The following is a 20,357-nucleotide window of genomic DNA, read 5'->3' as shown; positions in this document are numbered from 1 at the left end:
TCTGTTGCATTGTACTCTCCCGGGCACTTAGTACAATATTCTGCACACAGTAAGCACTCAATAAATACCATTGATTGGTTGACTGATTGTAGGGGAGAAACGTTAAAATAAATTACCGAAAGGGGAAGCATCGGAGTACAAAAGGATATGTACGTAACAGCTGTGGAACTTGGGGTGAGATGAGTATCAAGGTTCTTAAGGGTTATAGTGGATAGATCATGGGAATGGGAGTCAGAAGGTCATGGGTTCTGATCCCAGCTCCACCACTTGTCTGCTGAGTTGCCTTGGGCAAGTCACTTGCCTTCTCTGTGCCTCAGTTACCTCATCTGTAAAATGGGGATTAAGTCTGTGAGCTCTCTAAAGGACAGGGACTCTGTCCAACCCAATTTGCTTGCATCCACCCCAGCACTTAGTACAGTGGCTGGCACATAGTAAGTGCTTAACAAATGCCATAATTACTATTATTATTGTTATTAAGGGGTACAGAGCCACATTAATAGGAATGGAGAAAGGAGGGCAACTAGGGAAAATTTGGGGTTGACCAGGGAAGGCTTCTTGAAGAAGATAATTATAGTAGGACTTTTAAGATGGGGAGAGTGGTGGTCTGTAGGATATGAAGGGTGAGCAAGTTCCAGGCAGAAGGGGGTAAGGGGTAAGATGGGTAAAACGAGATCGAGGTACAGTGAGTAGCTTGGTGATAAAACAGCAAAGTGTGCGGGCTGGGTTGTAATGGGAAGAGCTGATTGACTGCCTTAAGGCTAATGTCTCTTTGAAGCAGAGATGGATGGGCAACCATTGAAGGTTATTTTAGGAGTGGGGAGATGTGCACAGAATATTGTTTTAGAGTGAAGTGTGGACTGGAGTGGAGAGCAGCTGGAAGCAGAGAAGTCAGCGGGGAAGCTGATGTAGTAGTCGAGACAGGATATGACAAATGCAGCAGTATATGACAAGTATTTCTGATTTATAATTTAAGATTTCCCATGCTTTATTTTCTTTTAAGAAATTTTCCAAAAATCAGACACCAACCACACCTAAAGAAGCTGTGAATCTCAGAGATCCTATTCCAGTGATAACAGGTTCTAATTCATTCTTGGCCTTCTATAAACAGCTGTCCTTCATATCTGACGCTGATGCCATTGACCGTGACGTTCACCTTTGCGTACAAGTCTGGCTGAAAAGGCCAAGGTGGGACCCACAGTTCTGACTGCATTGTACACACATGATGTTTCTACCAAGCACTCAAGTTGTGGATTATGGGAGGGTAATGGATAAAGAAGTTTTTGAGGGGTAGCGCAAGCATTAGGTTAGCACATGTTTTCCACCAAATAAGCTCCTGCCAATTTTAAGAAAATTAACAGCAATAAAAATAATATTTTCCAAGGTTCTGAGGGCATAAGAAGATAATGTAACAAATCCTATGCATTAAGGATAGCAAGGCAGATGGATATGCTGTAATCTTGATTCATCAATTACATCTCGACCATTTTATAATTAAACTGTTATACCACTTATTAAAAGCACATTGATCATAAATGTGCTGAGTCAAAGACTAAATTCCTTTACTGCTAAACTGTCCTCTTAAACCATGACCCACTTTTATAAAATTTGGAAAAGATGTTGCTTGATAAAGATTCCACACTTCCAACAAAGATCAAACTGGGATGTGTCTTCATGTATTAGTGGGAAGTTAGGGGCATGACAACATTTCCTTTGGCTCGAAGTTGGTGGGTGTGGTTTTTTTTATTTTTCCTCCCCCTTGTCATTGTTTCCTTTGCAGTTTTATATTTTAAGCAGGAGGAACTTCAAAATCCAACTGTAAAAGTTGTATAGTTCACGGGCGGGACAATTTCAAAAACAGACCAACTTTTGGAACCTGAATTAGAAACCACTGGATGTCCTCATATACTCACAAGTATAGACAGTCACGCACACACACTACTTTTCTGTTCCATGATACTAAAATACCTCGCTACGTAGGTTGATTTGAATTTTTTAGTCACATGGTTAAACCATATGCTTCTCAGAATGGAATGAGTGTGGTTTGAATGACTTTAGAGCAGATCCTTATTTTGCTTTCAGAACCGAGGGTTTCTGTAATCTGTGTCTGCCTGTTTTACCAAGTTAGTATGCAAAAACTGCAAGAAGTAATGGGCATTTAGACAAGAGGAAAACAACACACTCTTCTAAACGGATTATTTATTCGAGAACATCATTCCATTTCTTTTTGCAATTCACTAAGGAAGGGTTAAGACCATTTCAAGTGCGGAGCATTCTACAGCAGAGGTAAGAGATTTACTTTGTATTCGATTCGTAAAGGTTTAGCCCGGATCCCAAAAAATTCTGCTTTCAATTTTGATTTCTCCCCTGCCCCCCCCACCTCTCTTTTACTCTCTCTCTCTCTCTCTCTCACACACACACACACACACACACACTTCTCTGCTTGTGATTTACAATATCTAAATTGCTTAAGAGACTGGTGCAATTCAACATCTGTGGGAAGTTTCTTTCTCTAAAATTAATGTTTATTTATAACACCAAATGGCTCTAGGGACAAAGCAGAAAAAAAGTTTATTTTCCTAAAATTTGGAACTGGAAATGACTTATTAGTTTGCTTGCCCCTTCCTCATTAAGACAAGATTAATGGACTGTAGAATACTGTCTCGGAGATGGAGCAGGAAAACGTTTTACCAAAAAAGCAGGAAATATGTCAGTTATGTTGATTGAAGCCACCCTATGAGTTACTGCTATTTCATTTTCATCCCAGGAAAGAAACGGGGTGAAATATAAACTCTGCTCAAAACAATGAACTTTTTATAGTAGAAACATCTGGAACATATATGTTGCCACAGAGCACGAAACATGGAGGAGGCGTCCTTTGTCAGTTTAAAATATTGCTACCACCCAGAAAAAAAGCAATCATGAACTGAAGGCAAGTCTCTCTAACGGATCAGTACTGTTCAACTGAATCCTGACACAGGCAGAGCAGGCGGGGCCTAGGAAAGAAAGCCAACCAGAGCCCAGCTTTCACATTTTCAAACCTAAATAAGTCAATAATCTACCTTAGGAGAAATAAAGGTTTTACTGTGGGGACCAAAACCTTAGGCACAATTGTCCTGCTTGCCCTGGTTCTGGAATACTTACCATGCAAAGCACAGGAGCTGGGAAAGTCCTTTTGAATCATTTTAAGAACTGCCTCAGAATTGCCAGGCCTTGTGGTTTTGGGCAGCCTAACTAAAAGTCAAAACTTGGTAGCTTTAGAAGCCACTGCCCTCCTTCCCTTCTCCTACACTGCTGTGCTTTTCTTTGTTCCGCTCAGTTCAGCAGAAGCCAAAGAGAATAACGGAGTGAAAGAATTGGATGGCTGCCAGTCTCAGAAAAGTTGTTAAGAGACTAGGGCAGAAAAAATATCCAACACTGAATAGACTGAAGTTGGGCATATGAGGATAGAAGTACATAGGGGAGAACAGGAACATACCTGAAAAAACAGACAAAAATACATAATAATAATACTGTTGGTATTTGTTAAGCGCTTACTATGTGCCAAGCACTGTTCTAAGCGCTGGGGTAGATACAAGGTAATCAGGTTGTCCCACGTGGGGCTCACAGTCTTCATTCCCATTTTACAGATGAGGTAACTGAGGCACAGAGAAGTTAAGTGACTTACCCAAATTCACATAGCAGACAAGTGGCGGAGCCAGGATTAGAACCCATGACCTCTGATTCCCAAGCCCGGGCTCTTTCCACTGAGCCACGATGCTTCTCTAAGCAGCCATGCTGCTTCTCTCTGCATGCCCACACACAAATACACACACATGCAACTATGAAAGAACATGTGTGTGTGCATATATGTGTGTTATTTTTAATATGTGTGAGCATCTCTACTTAGGCATATGTCTACGGGCATTTATAATATTTATTTATTTATTATAAATTATAAATTATAAATTATTTATTATACATATTTATTACTCTTTATTTATTTATTTTACTTGTACATTTCTATCCTACTTATTTTATTTTGTTGGTATGTTTGGTTCTGTTCTCTGTCTCCCCCTTTTAGACTGTGAGCCCACTGTTGGGTAGGGACTGTCTCTATGTGATGCCAATTTGTACTTCCCAAGCGCTTAGTACAGTGCTCTGCACATAGTAAGCACTCAATAAATACGATTGATTGATTGATTGATTGATTATAATGGTTGGGCAGCTAACTGAGCATTTCAAAAGGAGTTTGGCTAAATTCAAGGACAAGTGATCCATACTGGGTTACTAGAGGGAAAATTATAAGGCTGTAGAAAGGAAGGGAAGCAGTGCAGCCTAGTGGAAAGAACACGGACTTGGGAGTCAGAGGACTTGGGTTCTAATCCTGCTCCACCACTTGCCTGCTGTGTGACCTTGGGCAAGTCACTTAACTTCTCTGAGCCTCAGTTTCCTCAAATGCAAAATGGGAATAATACTGGTTCTCCCTCCTATTTAGACTATGAACCTCATGGAGACAGGGACTGAATCCAGCTTAACATGTATATACCCAGCATTTAGAACAGTGCTAGATGCATAGTTAGTGCTTAACAAGTACTATTTTTTTTTTAAAGTGAAAAATGTTAGCTGTTCTGTCAACTATTAAGATGAATGTCAAGGAAAGCAATTAGCACATATTTCCTCCAAGAATCCAGGCCTCTCTTGCCTCATTTGGAGATGGAGTGCAAGAGTAAACAAAGTATTGGTGTTACCCAATAATGGTATTTTCTACATTCTTATGTTTTGGAATTCAAACAGCTCTCCATAGACCTCTGATTCTACGCAGGTTAAATGTCAGTGGTCCACAAATCCTAAGCATAGGCTATGTGAGAAGAGACTAATATGATAAAATATGATCAAACCGTAAATATGAGCACACCGATTCTAGATCTCTATGCTTCTAGATCAAAACTGCTGCTGAGAAGCAGCATAGCCTAGTAGAAAGAGCACAGGCCTGGGTGTCAGAAGACCTGGGTTCTAACCTTAGCTCTGCCAACTGCTTGCTGTGTAACCTTGGGCAAGTCACTCAACTTCTATGTGCCTCAGTTCTCCTGTTCTCCCTCTTATTTAATAATAATGATGGCATTTGTTAAGCACTTACTATGTGCAAAACACTGTTCTATGCACTGGGGGGATACAAGGTGATCAGGTTGTCCCTTGTGGGGCTCACATTCTTAATCCCAATTTGAAGATGAGGTAACAGTCTCAGAGAAGAGAAATGACTTGCCCAAGGTCACACAGCAGACATGTGGCAGATCCAGGATTCGAACCCATGACCTCTGACTCCCAAGCCCGGGCTCTTTCCACTGAGCCATGCTGCTTCTCTAAGCAGCCACACTGCTTCTTCTGTTTAGACTGTGAGCTCTATTCAATCATATTTATTGAGAGCTTACTATATGCAGAGCAATGTACTAAGTGCTTAGGAGAGTACAGTGCAGCAGAATTAGCAGACACAGATCAGTGAGTAGAGCTGCATTCTCAAACCAAAAATTGCTCAACACGACTGGCACAAAATGGTCCAGAGCAAACACGGCAGATAGAGGCAGAGGAGACGGCTCTCCAGCCACCCTGCATGGCCTGCTGAGAGCAGGGGCTTGCACACTAAGCTTCTGATGATGATGGTATTTGTTAAGCCCTTACTATGTGCCAGGCACTGTACTAATCACTGGGGTGGATACAAACAAATCAAGTTGGACACAGTCCCTGTCCCACATGGGGCTCTCAGTCACAATCCCCACTTTACAGATGAGGTAACAGGCACAGAGAAGTAAACTGACTTGTCCAAGGTTACACAGCAGACAAGTGGCAGAGCCAGGATTAGAACCTATGACCTTTTGACTACCATGACCTTGCTCTATCCAATATTCTATGCAGCTTCTCTACTATGCCATGCTGCTTCTCTTCTGAATGGCCTCCAATAATGAAGTTTGTTCAGAACCATATTCATCCGGGAAACTAGGAAAACCTAAAGCAAATGCTGCTAGTTCTCTAGGGAAGGGGAGCATAAAAATGGGAGGAAGAGTGTGTTGAAGAGTCATCCCTCCAAATTCAACCTAGAGATCTTCCCCTCGAGAAAGCTTGCCAATCAATAGTATTTACTGAGCATTTTATTCACTCTGTGCCAAGTACGGTGCCAAGCGATTGGAAGAGTACAACAGAGTTAGTATACACAATCCTTGTCCTCCAGGAACTTACAATCTAGAGGGAGAGCCAGACAATGAAATAAATTACAGGTAGGGGAAGCAAAGTTTAAAGATATGTAACAAAGTGCTACGGGGCGGCGGGGGGGTGGAATTAGGAACCCATGTGCTTAGGTGACATGGACGTGCTGAAATGACTGACTTTGTGGTGGTGTGTGGGAGAATAGGGTGGGAGATGAGAGCTTAATCAAGGAAGGCCTCCTGGAAAATAAGTGATTTTGGAAGGGCTTTGAAGATGGGGAGAACAGTGGTTTGCTGTTCTCCCCAGTGAAAGGGGAGGGAGTTCTGGGCAGGAGGGAGGGTAAAAGCAAGAGGCCAACAATGAGAGGCAAGAAAAAAGCACAGTAAGTTGGCTTGAGAGTAGTGTGAGCTGGGTTGTGGTGGGAGAGGAGCAAGGCTAAATGATAGGGGAGAAGTTAAGTGCCTTCAATGCTTTGGGGCAATACTGATCCATGGAATTTAACCTTTCCTTGCCTCAATTTTCCTGTTTCTAAACTTAGGACACTACTGTTTACCATCTGCCCTCCCAGTGGGGATGTTTAAGGTTCAATAAGTAGGATTGTAAGGTATTTGGGCTCGCTAAGGGGAGCGGCTGCAGAGTGAGAACAAAGAATAATATCTTCCTCACCCTTGATTATACAGCCTCTGTCAAGGAGATATGTGTGCTTACTGCACAGAGTAAACACTCAATAAATCCGATTGAATGAATGAGTGAAAGGGTTAGATTTCCCAAAAAGGTCCAATATGGGCGCCAGAGGACTGAGCTGAGACACATATATTGTTTTGCCACCAGAGTGGCCCTCTTAATAGCTCCTTTCCCTTGAATTCTCCATCTGTATACTGGGTACAACACTGCTTCACAATGCTGTTGTGAGGATTTCTGAATTAATGATTGGTGAGTGCTTTAATCTCCCTGGACAAAGCTTACATTTGCAATGAAAGGTAATAATAATAATAATAATAATGGTATTTGTTAAGCACTTACTATGTGCCCTGGTACTGTATGAAGTTCTGGGATGGAAACTAACAAATCATAGTGGACACAGGCCCTTGGGGTTCACAGTCTCAATCCCCATTTAACAGATGAGGTAACAGGCACAGAGAAGTGAAGTGATTTGTCAAAGGTCACACAGCAGACAAGTGGCAGAGCTGAGATTAGAACCCATGACCTCCTGTCTCCCAGGCCCATGCTCTATTCACTACAGCATGATGCTTCACTTTATACACACACAAGTCACTTAGAAATGCTATGTTTGATCTGCTATCTTCAAGGTAGGGCATAGTATCAGTACCAAGGCCAGATCCTAAAGACTTGTCTTTGCGCAAATGAAAATATTAGCCAGTATTGTCCCTGGTATGAATTTCTTATTATAATTTACTCTGTAAAATCCTAGATTTCATGTAGATAAAAGCCAACCACAAAAGCCATCGGCCACAAGGCTTTGCTGAGATTCCATGTAAGGGAATTTTAAATGGTGTCTTTTTTGGAAGTACTTGGGATAGCAGCAATGGAAACATTTACAGAGCCAGAACAAGCTACAAAAGCTTGATTCTGCCAAAGGGGTCATGTGAAGACTCAAAGCAAGAGAGTTGGGGGCTGTGAGGGAGAGAGAGGGGAGATGGAAGGAATAACTTACTTCATACTAAAGTGAGAATTAAACAGAACCCCAGATGAACCACAAACATAACAACCTTAGGGCAAGAAAAGGGCTGTTTGTTTCTTCTGCTCCTTTAAAAGTGAAATAGGAAAACACTCCTTAGCCAGGTTTATGGTTGGTTAGGTTAGATGGGAAAATTCTATCCTTAAATGGGTAATGAATGACCAGGGATTAAAATGGGGTGGAATTCCATTCCCTTTCTTTTCAAAGAGGTCTAAGATCACCCTTCTACCTCTGACTGACTTGAAACCATCCTGATATTTTGATGATTGCTTAGGATCAGCCTGCATTTACTTGTATTTCACAGCAGCACTTTCATCATTTGCAGCTGTTCCCCCTTGCCACAGCATTTTGCACAAAATGCCTGTTTGTTCTTACTCTACCAGAAATAACAGGTTATTGTAGTTTGAGTAGTTTAGTACCAGATAAGTCACATAGAAAACCAACATAATTTGCAGGGCAGTGGTGGAGTTGTAGTTGCAATATTAATAACTCCAGTTCAACAATTAAAACCTGTAATGATAGAAAGCTGCTATATATTAACACAAAAGAGATGTGGTTTCCAGAATTGCACACACGACTCAAGGTCTCATAAAACACTATTAATTACCATTAATTAATTGGCATGCAATGTTTTTTAAAAGCTAGTAGCTTGTACAAACCAACGGTGAAGTACGAGCTCCATTTTACATTGATATATATTAATCAGTATGTTGGAAGTTGGGCTATCTGAAACACAAGATAAGAGAACCAAATTTGTGCACAAGATGAATTAGCTTGGCAGAGGCCTACAACAAACTGGGGAGCTGGCAGGTGAACTGATTCACTTCCTTTTGTAAGAAGATGAAAAAAGACATTACTGGATCAGACCACTTGTCCATCTAACCCAGCATACTTCTCTCATTCATTCATTCAATAGCAGTTATTGAGCGCTTACTGTGTGCAGAGCACTATACTAAGTGCTTGGAAAGTACAAATCGGCAACATATAGAGGCGGTCCTTAACCATCAATGGGCTCACAGTCTAGAAGGGGGAGGGCCCAGCATTTAGTACGGTGTGCTTAATAAGTACTATTACTAGGAGGAACGACACAATGACCGCCTTCATTGGCATTCCCTTTAGTAGTTTCACAACCATTCCACTTTCTTATCTCTCTCACTGGAAGCATGAATGAAGACCTACACCTGACACCTTCCATGGAAGAAGGACTTCAAAGTATGGGGTGGGAAGAAAGGACCCTTGGTAGAGGCCCTGAGAAATCATTGCTGCCCTGCAGTTTGCAAAACACCGATATATCAGTCATATTTATTGAGTGCTTCCTGTTTGCATTGCTGATTATATGTCTCTTTTTATCATAGTAACTGGGTTTAAATTGCAGGAAAGTTCAGTGAGACCTGAAGAGGTTTCTTTTTTTTGATTGCCAGGGTGAGTAAACGTTAAAATATGCTGTCAGGAGAAGCTGAGGTCTCTCCAATCCACCAAAATCTTTTTTTAAAAGAAGGAGCCGTAAGTTCTCCCAGACAGTTTGGCACTTAGTTGCCTTCAGGCAACGGGCGGGACCAGAGGGTCTTGAGGTCACTTCCAGCTCTATGATCTTAGGATTCCTGCCTAATCAAAGAGGCAACTCACAAGAACTGTAGTGATCCCCTTGAGGGCATGTCTACTCCTGTCTGTGTAACAAATGGAAAAAGAGTATTTATGAGTTGTCAGTCTAGGAAATAAGCCAGACAACCAAAACACAGCTGGACTACTTAATTTTAGGACTCCCAAACTGACCCCTTGCTCCTTTAAATGGTAAATCAATTAATCAAACAATGGTATTTATTGAGCACTTACTGTGTGCGGAGCACTATACTAAGCAGTTGGAAGAGTACAATACAATGGAGTGGTAGATACCTCCCCTGCCTACAGGGAGCTTATAGTCTAGAGGGGGAGACCGATATTTTAAAAAGTACAGATATGTACTGTGGGGCTAAGGATGGGGGGATCAAGTGCTTACAGGCCACAAAACCAAGTGCATAGGCAATGCGGAAGGAGGAGAAAGTAAGGGAAATGAGAATTTTGTCAGGAAAGACCTCTTAAGGCTTTGGAGGTGGGGAGATGAGTGGGCCATCGAACAAATTCTAGAGATGGTTTAAATCACACATCAACTGAGTGAGTACAATTGAGAACAGGATTCCAGGGGCTGGGGTCAGTTTGGTGAATTGAAATGCATTATTTTTCCTCAGCAACAATGCATAAGAGAGGGATTTGGCTCATATCAGCCCCAGAGTTGTCAACTTGGGGGCAGATATTTTGGCTAAGTACACTGAGAAAAGCTATGCCTCTAATTAAAACTGACCTATTAGAGCTCTCAGAGGGCCAACGGGGCCTCAATCTTAACAGACAACATGGCATCCCTCAGCCTTGGCTCCAAAAACAAATATGTCCCTTCCCTCTCTTTTTGCCCCCACCTCCAAAACCCAAATACTAAAATGATGATGGGGTGAGGTGACCCAAACAGAATGTGCAGGCTTCTTAGAGTCTTTAAATTCCATCCCTTTTCTCAGATAGCCTCTGGGTCCAGATATAATAAAACAAAACCTTAGTCAAAATACATAAAGCATCAGCAGAGCTTAACATAGCACAGGCCGTAAACAGCATTCAGGAGCATAAAAATAACCACTTCATCTTGCCACCCAATTGAGAGAGCTATCCTTAAAGACAGGTCTTACAACAACTCAGGGGTTTTGCTGAACCGCAGCAAAATGGAAAATTCTAGAGAGGACAGTCCCACCCTGAGGACACACCTTGCATCCAGTTTCCCAAATCATAAATTTCAAGAGTTTACAGCTGATTCTCTCCCTATATGCCAAAGGGGCAAGATGTGTGCAAGCTAATACATTATACAATTCAACTTCCATGTTTCCCCCACCCCAGCCCCACACTAGCTCCTTCTTTGGTATCCACAGAGAAGCGGCCTTCACACTTTTACAGCAACAGATATTTCACTTAATGGCTCATGCTCTTTATTCCCATCTGAATAAAGTAATTTTGTTTCTTAACCCATGACCAACGTACTAAAGATTTTCTTTCCAATATGCTTTAATAAAGAAGTGTTCACCTGATTTCCTCCAAGACCAGCCACAGTCTTAATTTAAAAGTCATTCTGTCACACAGCAATAATTCACCACTTTAAATTCTGGCAAATGGCTCCTGACACTAAAATCCATCTTTACCTTCATGTATTCTCACCAGCTTCTGAGTGATAAGAAAAACCAGTAGCTGATCCAGGAAACCTCTGGGGTAGTGGAAGCTAAGCACACCTATTAAACTGTAATAAGAATTAATAAATGCATAGGATCCATTTTTCCATTTAAGTTGGACAAAGACGTTTTTAAATGTAATGCAAATTATATGAATGGCTAAAGAGCAAAGCAATGTCTATTTCTGGGGAATGTTTTTCCTTCATGTCTTTTTGCCTGTCACTTGCAGTTCTCTACTTATACTTTTGTCTATTTATGTTTGCAAACCCCTTGAGGGCAGACTGTGACAAGCTCCTTGTCTGTAACTCACTCTCAGTAACTTTGCACAGAGCCTAGCAGTATACCTTGCACACCATTAGCACTCAATAAATATTTTTGGTTGATTAATTAGCTGAATAGAAAAGAAAACACGAGCAGCCTTTTTAGCAACAGCCTGGTTTCTGGGCTCTGAGGCTCCCAGCCTGGCTTTCTCCCTCTCTCACTGCTCAATCTGTCAGGATCCTCTATGCTGTAAAATCACTGTGGGCAGCGAATGTGACTTTATTATCATATTTTACTCCCCCAAGTGCTTAGTACAGTGCTTGGCATACAGTAAAGGCTTAATAAAGCAGCATGGCTCAGTGGAAAGAGCATGGGCTTTGGAGTCAGAGTTCATGGGTTCAAATTCCGGCTCCGCCAATTGTCAGCTGTATGACTTTGGGCAAGTCACTTAACTTCTCTATGCCTCAGTTACCTCATCTGTAAAATGGGGATTAAGACTGTGAGCCCCCCGTGGGACAGCCTGATCACCTTGTAACCTCCCCAGTGCTTAGAACAGTACTATGCACATAGTAAGCGCTTAATAAATGCCATTATTATTATGATTATTAATAAATATGACTGACTGGCTAAGAATGCTTCAGAAGCAAAAAGTTCAGTTTTTTCAAAGACTAGAAAAGGCACTATAATTACTGTAGAATAATGATAATAATAATAATAACAATAATTATAATCTGTGGTATGTTACGTGCTTTTATGCTAAACAGTGTATTGTAGATAGAGTGTACACAGATCGGACACAGTCTCTGTCCCTCTGGGGCTCAAAGTCTAAGTACTGAATCCCCATTTTACAGATGAGGAAATTGGGGCCCAGAGAAGTTAAGTGACATAGCAGGCAGGTGGCAGAGCTGGGATTAGAACCCAAGTCCTCTGATCCCCAAGCCCATTCCCTTTCCACTAGGCCACACTGCTTCCCTATTATTTTCCTTTTGATGCTGAAACGCCACCAGCCCTGAAAAGAACAGAGCAAAAGAGACGCTAAAAAATATAGTCCATGCAATTTCACCTCTGAAACACTACTGGGGAAAATCCAGTTGGTCTCTATTCATAATAATAATAATAATAATAGCATTTGTTAAAACACTTACTATGTTCCATGTGCTGTTCTAAATGCTGGGGTAGACACAATCTAATCAGGTTGGACACAGTCCCTGTCCCAAATGGGGCTCACAGTCCTAATCCCCATTTAACAGATGAGGTGACAGAGACAGAGAAGTGAAATTGACTTGCCCAAGGTCACACAGCAGACAAGTGGTGGAGTAGGATTAGAACCCAGGTCCTTCTGACTCCCAAACCCGTGCTCTATCCACTAGACCATACTGCTTCTCACTGCATGTGAAAGTGCTAAGAGGTAATTTGGGATTACTATTTAAAGGGAAAATGATAGACCATCCAATGGCTCCCTGGTAAAGTTCATTCACTTTATTCCTAGAAATCCCTGGCAGGGTGGCTACTACACAAAAATTCTACCAGGTATATGAAATCCCCTCAGGAAGAATTCTAGATGACAGGGCAAAAGTATCAGATTAGGGCCACATAACATCTAAAATGTTGCACAGTTTGCCCAAGAAATTGAAACAACACTGAAATGACTCGGAGGGAAGTGACTAGGTGATTAAATGCTGAACTATCACTGATACTCAGTGGTTCCCCTTACCTCTCTGTATGACTGACTTTAAGGCACTACGTCAGATTTCTCCCTCTTGCTTTTCCATTCTTCCCAAACAAACCTCACTGGGTGTCATTTTCTACTCTAACCACCTTCAATCAATCAATTCATTCACTTAATCAGTTATTGAATGCTTATTGTGTGCAGAGCACTGTACTAAGTGCTCAGGAGAGTACAATATAACAATAAAGAGACATTCCCGGCCCACAACGAGCTTACAGTCTAGAGGGGGAGAAAGACATTAATATAAATAGATTACAGACTTGTACATAACCAATCATATATATTGAGTACTTATTCTGTGCAGAGCACTATACTAAGCACTTCGTCTCCCAATAACAGTTGGTAGACATGCTTCCTGCCCACAGTGAGCTTACAGTCTAGAGAATAATAGTCATTAATATAAAGAAATTACAAATATACACATAAGTCCTATGGGTCTGTGTTCATTCATTCAATTGTATTTATTGAGCACTTACTGTGTGCAAAGCACTTAACTAAGTGCTTGGGAAGCACAAGTTTGCAACATATAGAGACGGTCCCTACCCAACAGCGGGCTCACAGTGTAGAAGACTGTGTGAAGGGTGAATGAACAGTGTAAATCCAAGAGAAAGGTTCACACAGAAGGGAGTGGAAGAAATGAGGGAAAATGAGGGTTTAGTCAAAGGAGGCCTCTTGTAGGAGATGTGATTTTAATTAATGCTTTTTTTAATTTTTTTTTTTAGAAGTCTTCAACTTCTTACTCATGGCCCTACCCACTACCTGGAACTCTCTTACCTTTCAAATCCACCTATCCACAGCTCTCTTTTTTTTTATGGTATTTGTTAAGCACTTACCATGTGTCAGGCACTGTACTAACCACTAGAGTGGGTAGATAGAAGCTAATCAGGGTGGACACAGTCCTTGTCTCACATGGGTCTCACAGTCTTAATCCCCATTTTACAGATGAGATAACTGAGGCCCAGAAGGTAATGATTTGCCCGAGATCTCTTCACCTTCAAAGCCCTCCTGAAATCCCACTTCCTCCTGGAGGCTTTCCACAGTTCATCTTCCTTCTCCCCTGATTATAACATCTCAAATATGTCTCGATACTTTTTCACCACCTCATCACTTATGGACTCACAACTACCCAGAGCACTATTTAGTTGTCTTTTTGCATATACTTCTGTTTATACATTTCCCTATCCAGTCTTCATCTTTCTATTCTCTTCTTCCTAACTGTAGCCTATATTTCCATTCTCTCCCTCCTATCTGTAAAATATTTTGTGCCTTTCTCCCCTCCTTATATTGTGAACTCTTCGAGGTAGTGATCCTGAATTTTAACAATAATAATAATAATTATGGTATTTGTTAAGAGCTTACTACATGCCAAGCACTGTTCTAAGCACTGGGGCAGATACAAGGTAATCAATCTATCCCCACTTCAATCTATACTTCACGCTGCTGCCCGGATCATCTTTGTGCAGAAACACTCTGGGCATGTTACTCCCCTCCTCAAAAATCTCCAGTGGCTACCAGTCAACCTACGCATCAGGCAAAAACTCCTCACTCTCGGCTTCAAGGCTCTCCATCACTTCACCCCCTCCTACCTCACCTCCCTTCTTTCCTTCTACAGCCCAGCCCGCACCCTCCGCTCCTCTGCCACTAACCTCCTCACTGGGCCTCGTTCTCGCCTGTCCCGCCGTCGACTCCCAGCCCACATCATCCCCCTGGCCTGGAATGCCCTCCCTCCGCACATCCGTCAACCTAGCTCTCTTTCTCCCTTCAAAGTCCTACTGAGAGCTCACCTCCTCCAGGAGGCCTTCCCAGACTGAGCCCCCTCCTTCCTCCCCCCTTCCTCCCCATCCCCACCGCCTCACCTCCTTCCCCTCCCCACAGCACCTGTATATATGTTTGTACATATTTATTACTCTATTTATTTTACTTGTACATATTTATTCTATTTATTTTATTTTGTTAATACATTTTGTTTTGTTGTCTGTCTCCCCCTTCTTGACAGTGAGCCCACTGTTGGGTAGGGACCGTCTCTATATGTTGCCAACTTGTACTTCCCAAGCGCTTAGTACAGTGTTCTGCACACAGTAAGTGCTCAATAAATACGATTGAATGAATGAATGAATCAGGTTGGACACAGTCCCTGTCCCTCATGAGGCTCACATTCTTAATTCTCATTTTACAGATGAAGTAACTGAGGCCCAGAGAAGTGAAGTGACTTGCCAAAGGTCACACATAGCAGACAAGTGGCAGAGCTGGCAGTGCTCTTGCCACTAGGCCATGCTACTTCTACCTCAGCTATACTCCGTGAAAGCTTAGTCCAGTGTTCTATAAACAAAAGGGCCTCAATAAACACTACTGATTGATTCTTCAGAGTTACCATTCCACCTTGGTGCTCTGTTCATTCTAAAGTTTCATTTGCTTAACTATTAAATGGGATTTACCTTTGCGACAGTTAAGAAAAGGAACCCACCCACCACAAATTCTTTGTCATATAATGTCTGAATAAATGAGCCTTCCCCAGTAATGAAATAGAATGAACTATCCTAAAACTCTGACATAACTGAAGCCTGCAACATTTGTTTAACCAATCACCAAAGCTCAAAGGACATGAAAGGCTTACTCTTTTAATCAATCACTGATATGGAGAGCTCCTTCAGGGAGCTAGGATGTGTTCCATTGAAATTTCACAGCTTGCCTTTAGCTTCGTGGTATAGCCAGTTATCTGTTTAATACCATTGTTTGCAGCAGGCATCTGATTCTAACCCAACCCCCACATTCTGCATGGCAAATAATAATAATAATAATAATGGTATTTAAGTGCTTACTATGTACCAAGCACTGTTCTAAGTACTGGGGTAGATACAAGGTAATCAGGTTGTCTCACGTGGGGCTCACAGTCTTAATCTCCATTTTACAGATGAGGTAACAGAGGCACAGAGAAGTTAAGTTACTTGCCCAGGGTCACACAGCAGACAGGTGGGGGAGCCGAGATTAGAACCCACGATCTCTGACTCCCAAGCTCATGCTCTTTCAACTAAGCCATGCTGGCAAATCCCAGTCCTTAATCCAGAGCGGGTGTAAATGGTCCCAAGAGGTTGACTTACCCTGGCAAACCAAAAAGAAATTAACTTTTGCTCACTGTACCTCTCCCACAGCTGACCTCTCACTCACTCCTGCCTCTGGCCTGGAACGCCCTCCCTCTTCGGATCCAATGGACCATCACTCTGCCAGCCTCCAAAGCCTTATTGAAGGCACAACTCCTCCAAGAAGTCTTCCCTGATTAAGCCCTCCTTCCCTCTTCTCCCACTCCCTTCTGCATCGCCCTGACTTGCTCTCTTTATTCATCACCCCACCAACCCCAGAGCACTTATGTACATATCTGTAATTGTATTTATTTATATTAACATCTGTCTCCCTCTAGACTCTAAGTGCATTGTGGGCAGGGACTGTGTCTGCTTGTTATATTGTACTCTCCAAAGTGCTTAATGCAGTGCTCTGCACATGGTAAGCACTCAATAAGTATGACTGACTGATAACTGACTTTGTGATTGCTCCCATGAAAAAACTCTTCCTTACCATTGCTCCATTAAGATGTCAGGTATTCTATTAAAGTTTGAGCCTCAAAATTATGGCATTCAATTTCTGTTGATCAGTGACTGTGTTTCCTAGTCCAGTTGACTATTGGCTTAGAGAATATTAAAAAAAAAAAAGGAAAGAGGTCCATTTGTATGGAAACAGAATTTTTGGAGTGACACATGATGGAACCATTAGAGTTAACAGCCTGTGAGCATTGCAATTGGAATTCCTGACTCTGGGTATCTACAACTCAGCAGTAAAATGTACTCTGGACTAAAACCCGGCAAATCAGATTGGCACCCAAAGGGGGATTATGCCTTAAATATGATAACTGACTGAGCCACGTGTGGTTTTTGCAATGCATTATTTTTGCCCCATGAGAATTTTAAAATACAAATAACAACGTGCCTATGATTTCCATTGTATGGACTGCAGTCAGTTAACACAGTTAGTCCAAAAAGAAGAAATCCAGCACTAAAATTAGAAATGCAAATGGTAGACTAAGAATCAAAATCCTTTCATTATTCTTTTTCTGTATTTCATCTCTGGATTCCAAGTCCTGCCCTTGACTCACAGATGACTTTGCGGCCACATAAGCCACTTAAAAATATATTATGGTGTGGGAGAAAGGGGGGGGGGGGGAATGTTCCCCATCCCCAAAATTAGGAGGAGAAACAAAGAAGCAAGTGAAAGAGCATATCAACAGCCTAACCCCTTTTGGTTCAACCCCCAAGCCTTAAATTAGGTGGAATCTCAGAGCCTTCTTTGGAGGTGAGGGTGGCAGGGCCTGGATCTGGATTTACTAGGAGTCCCTGACATGCTCAGGGAAAGGGAGGGCTGGAACAATGACAAAAGTGCTGAAGGGTCAGGGTCATACGTGCCTGAGGTGGAGGGTGTTGGGCAAGAGTGAGGATTGAAGAAGAAGAGAGTCTGGCTGGGTTTGCTTCTCAGCTCCCCTTGGTTGGTCATGGAGTAATGTGATGGTCTCTAAGCCTTCAGGGTCTCAGACTCTTGAGCCAATTCACCCATGGATCAGAGCTCTCTAGAGAGGAGCTGCGGAAGTTGGTGTGTGCCTGGGCCAGGGTAGGTCCCGGTAGGGATATGGGATGGGAAGGCTGAACGAGGGCCAGGATAGGATGGCAACCCTCCCAAACCTTCATTTCACTGATGGGCGCAAGAGTAAAATTCCCAAGCAACTTAAACTTGACCAGCTGTCTTTCCCCTCCCAGGCCTGTGTTCCCCAACGCCTAAAGGGCAGTTCACCACTCCCCAGGCAACAAATTGCCATGGCCCCACAACCTTTTTTTTTTTTTTTCCAAAAGATCCAACATGGTGGGCTAGCTGAAGTGGACAGCTCATTACTGAATGATCATTTCTTGGGGGGTTTTTTTGTTTGTTTTTCAGATTGGAATTGCAACTGCTTTGGACCAGAAGAGGCATCTGCACAGAAAAAATGATTTCACATAATATGACATGGATAAGATACCCAACCCACCTGGGGGCTGATTTTGAAAGCATCATTGCTTCTCAGAGCATCATATCAAGATTTATGCAGGCCTACTTTGCCCTATTCGTTCCAACAAGTCTAGCGGCTGGAGCATTTATCTTGACCACCTTCCTACGGAAGCGTACAACCTTAGAAAAACTGGATATATTTCTTTGGGATCTGGCAGTTACCAATATTCTAGTGACACTCTTTTCATTTACTGCCTTTGTTAGACCAAAGTACATAAACACAAGTAACTTGATCTGTGGGATGCTTTCTTTTTTTTTCAACGTGTGCTACTTCAACGCTCAGTACCTTCAGATGGTGATGCTTTTTACATTCCTTCTCCACAACTACCCAAACTGGATGAACGCGGTGAACTTGATACCTCAAAAGTCCTTGTGCTGCCTGGGCCTGGTCTTGGCCTGTGCTCTCTGCAGTTCCCTGGTGGGGGTATCACTGCTGGGCACGGCCGGGACCCTCCATGAGAACGCACCATGTCAGGTGGACCCGTTGACCGCCTGGCCTGAATATGAAATGGTGAAGGTCAGCCTTGGTTTTGGGATCGCAATGATTTCAGAGATGTTCTTCTTGGTTCTGCTCTTTGTCAAACTGGCTAAGCGGGAAGCCCCTTGGCACAAGGAGAATTCGGCCACCTACCAGGTGGTGCTGGCTATCACCCTGATTCTATTTGCCTGCCGCCTCTTTTACAATACTATGCTTCTCTGCAGGACCAGATTAAAGCTGCAGCAAAACCTTGGCACCCCTTGGGAAGAGCTCATCGTGAATATTGCAGAATTGGTCCTATTTGGTGAAAGTTGTGTAAGCTCCCTGGCCATCGTCCTCCTTCATAAACCATGCAAAGATGCCTTCTTCAAACTCCTCAGAGACATCACAAAGTCATGCAGAAGAGGCGCAGGCCACCAGAATTCCAACAGCATGCCGCTGGAAGGAACGACGAGTTAAAATACCAGGGTGTCTAAATCCCCAGGAAGTGGGCTGCATCAATTATCAGAATCTTCATTCTGCTGATGAGAATGGGCCTGGCTACTCTGTCAAAACCCGAGACCTGCTTTAGGATGGGTAGGATTTGCTTGCCGACACAGTTCCTGAAGGGGCGTGGCTTTTCAATTGTCTACCTGGCTCCACTCCTCATAATCAAAAAAGACTGAGTCCCCATATCACATAGCCCAACAAACTCGGGTCCACTGAAGCTCAGCCTGAAGTTGGCCAAAGGAAGCAGTGAGGCCTAGTGAAAACAGCATGTCCCGGGAATCAGAGGACTTGTGTTCTAATCTCAGTTTCGCTACTTGTTTGCTGTGTGACTTTGGACAAATCACTGAACATCTCTGGGCCTCTGTTAACTCGTCTGTAAATTTGGGGTTAAATCCTCCTCCCTCCGATTTAGACTGTGAGCATCATGTGGGAGAGGGACTGTGTCCAAACTGATTAATTTGTATCTATCCCAGTGCTTAGTACAGACCCTGACACATACTAAACCCTGAACAAGTACTGTTATTTAGAAAAGGAAAAAAAAAGGTAAAACCAGAATTAAATATGCTATTTTCAAGAATGCCCAGAGGAGTTTAAAAATATAAACCACAGCATGTGGTCTAAAAAAATCAAGAGTACTATATCTTTGCTTTATCCTGGTCTTAAGGGTAGGAGAGTGTCTACCAACTCTATTGTACTGTACTTTCTTAAGCACTTAGTATAGTGCACAGTAAATGCTCAATAAATAGCATTGATTGATCTACCACATGCCCATCCTGCTATATTTGGAAACCATAAACTTAGTACATGCACATAACCACCTAATCAGGTCTTCCCTCATTATACTCAATATTCACAACTTTGCAAATATGACATCTTAATTAGGAGACAAATTTTCAGTATTTATTAGTACCTCAAATTCACATTAGTGGAATTTTGACCTGGTGCCACAGGATTTCCCACTTCCTCACATTTCTTCACCTCCAAGTAGGACTTGAGAAAATTCCCCAAATCCATCCCAAAAGGGAACTGTATGAGAACTCAGAGAAGTAAGTTCTTTGCGGGCAGGGAAAGCGTCTACCAACTTTGTTATATTGTACTCTCCCAAGCACTTAGTACTGTGAACTGCACATGGTAAGTGCTCAATAAATATGACTGATTGACTGAACTCAAGGATTTGTGTTTACCAGGTGCTCTTTA

At 42.4% G+C, this 20,357-nt stretch overlaps 1 protein-coding gene across 1 annotated transcript; it reads left to right on the top strand.

Moving 5' to 3' along the window:
• Positions 1–2,048: 2,048 nt before the first annotated feature.
• Positions 2,049–19,464, top strand: LOC119942880. Its single transcript, XM_038763911.1, has 2 exons — positions 2,049–2,283; positions 18,083–19,464. The coding sequence occupies exon 2, from the start codon at positions 18,132–18,134 to the stop codon at positions 19,128–19,130; it is 999 nt and encodes a 332-aa protein (XP_038619839.1). The 5' UTR covers positions 2,049–2,283; positions 18,083–18,131; the 3' UTR covers positions 19,131–19,464.
• Positions 19,465–20,357: the final 893 nt, after the last annotated feature.

The sequence above is a fragment of the Tachyglossus aculeatus genome, chromosome 21 (genome assembly GCF_015852505.1).
Source record: "Tachyglossus aculeatus isolate mTacAcu1 chromosome 21, mTacAcu1.pri, whole genome shotgun sequence".
Taxonomy (NCBI): domain Eukaryota; kingdom Metazoa; phylum Chordata; class Mammalia; order Monotremata; family Tachyglossidae; genus Tachyglossus; species Tachyglossus aculeatus.
The sequence above is the reverse complement of the archived record's forward strand: the minus strand, read 5'-3'. Positions and strand labels throughout refer to the sequence as shown.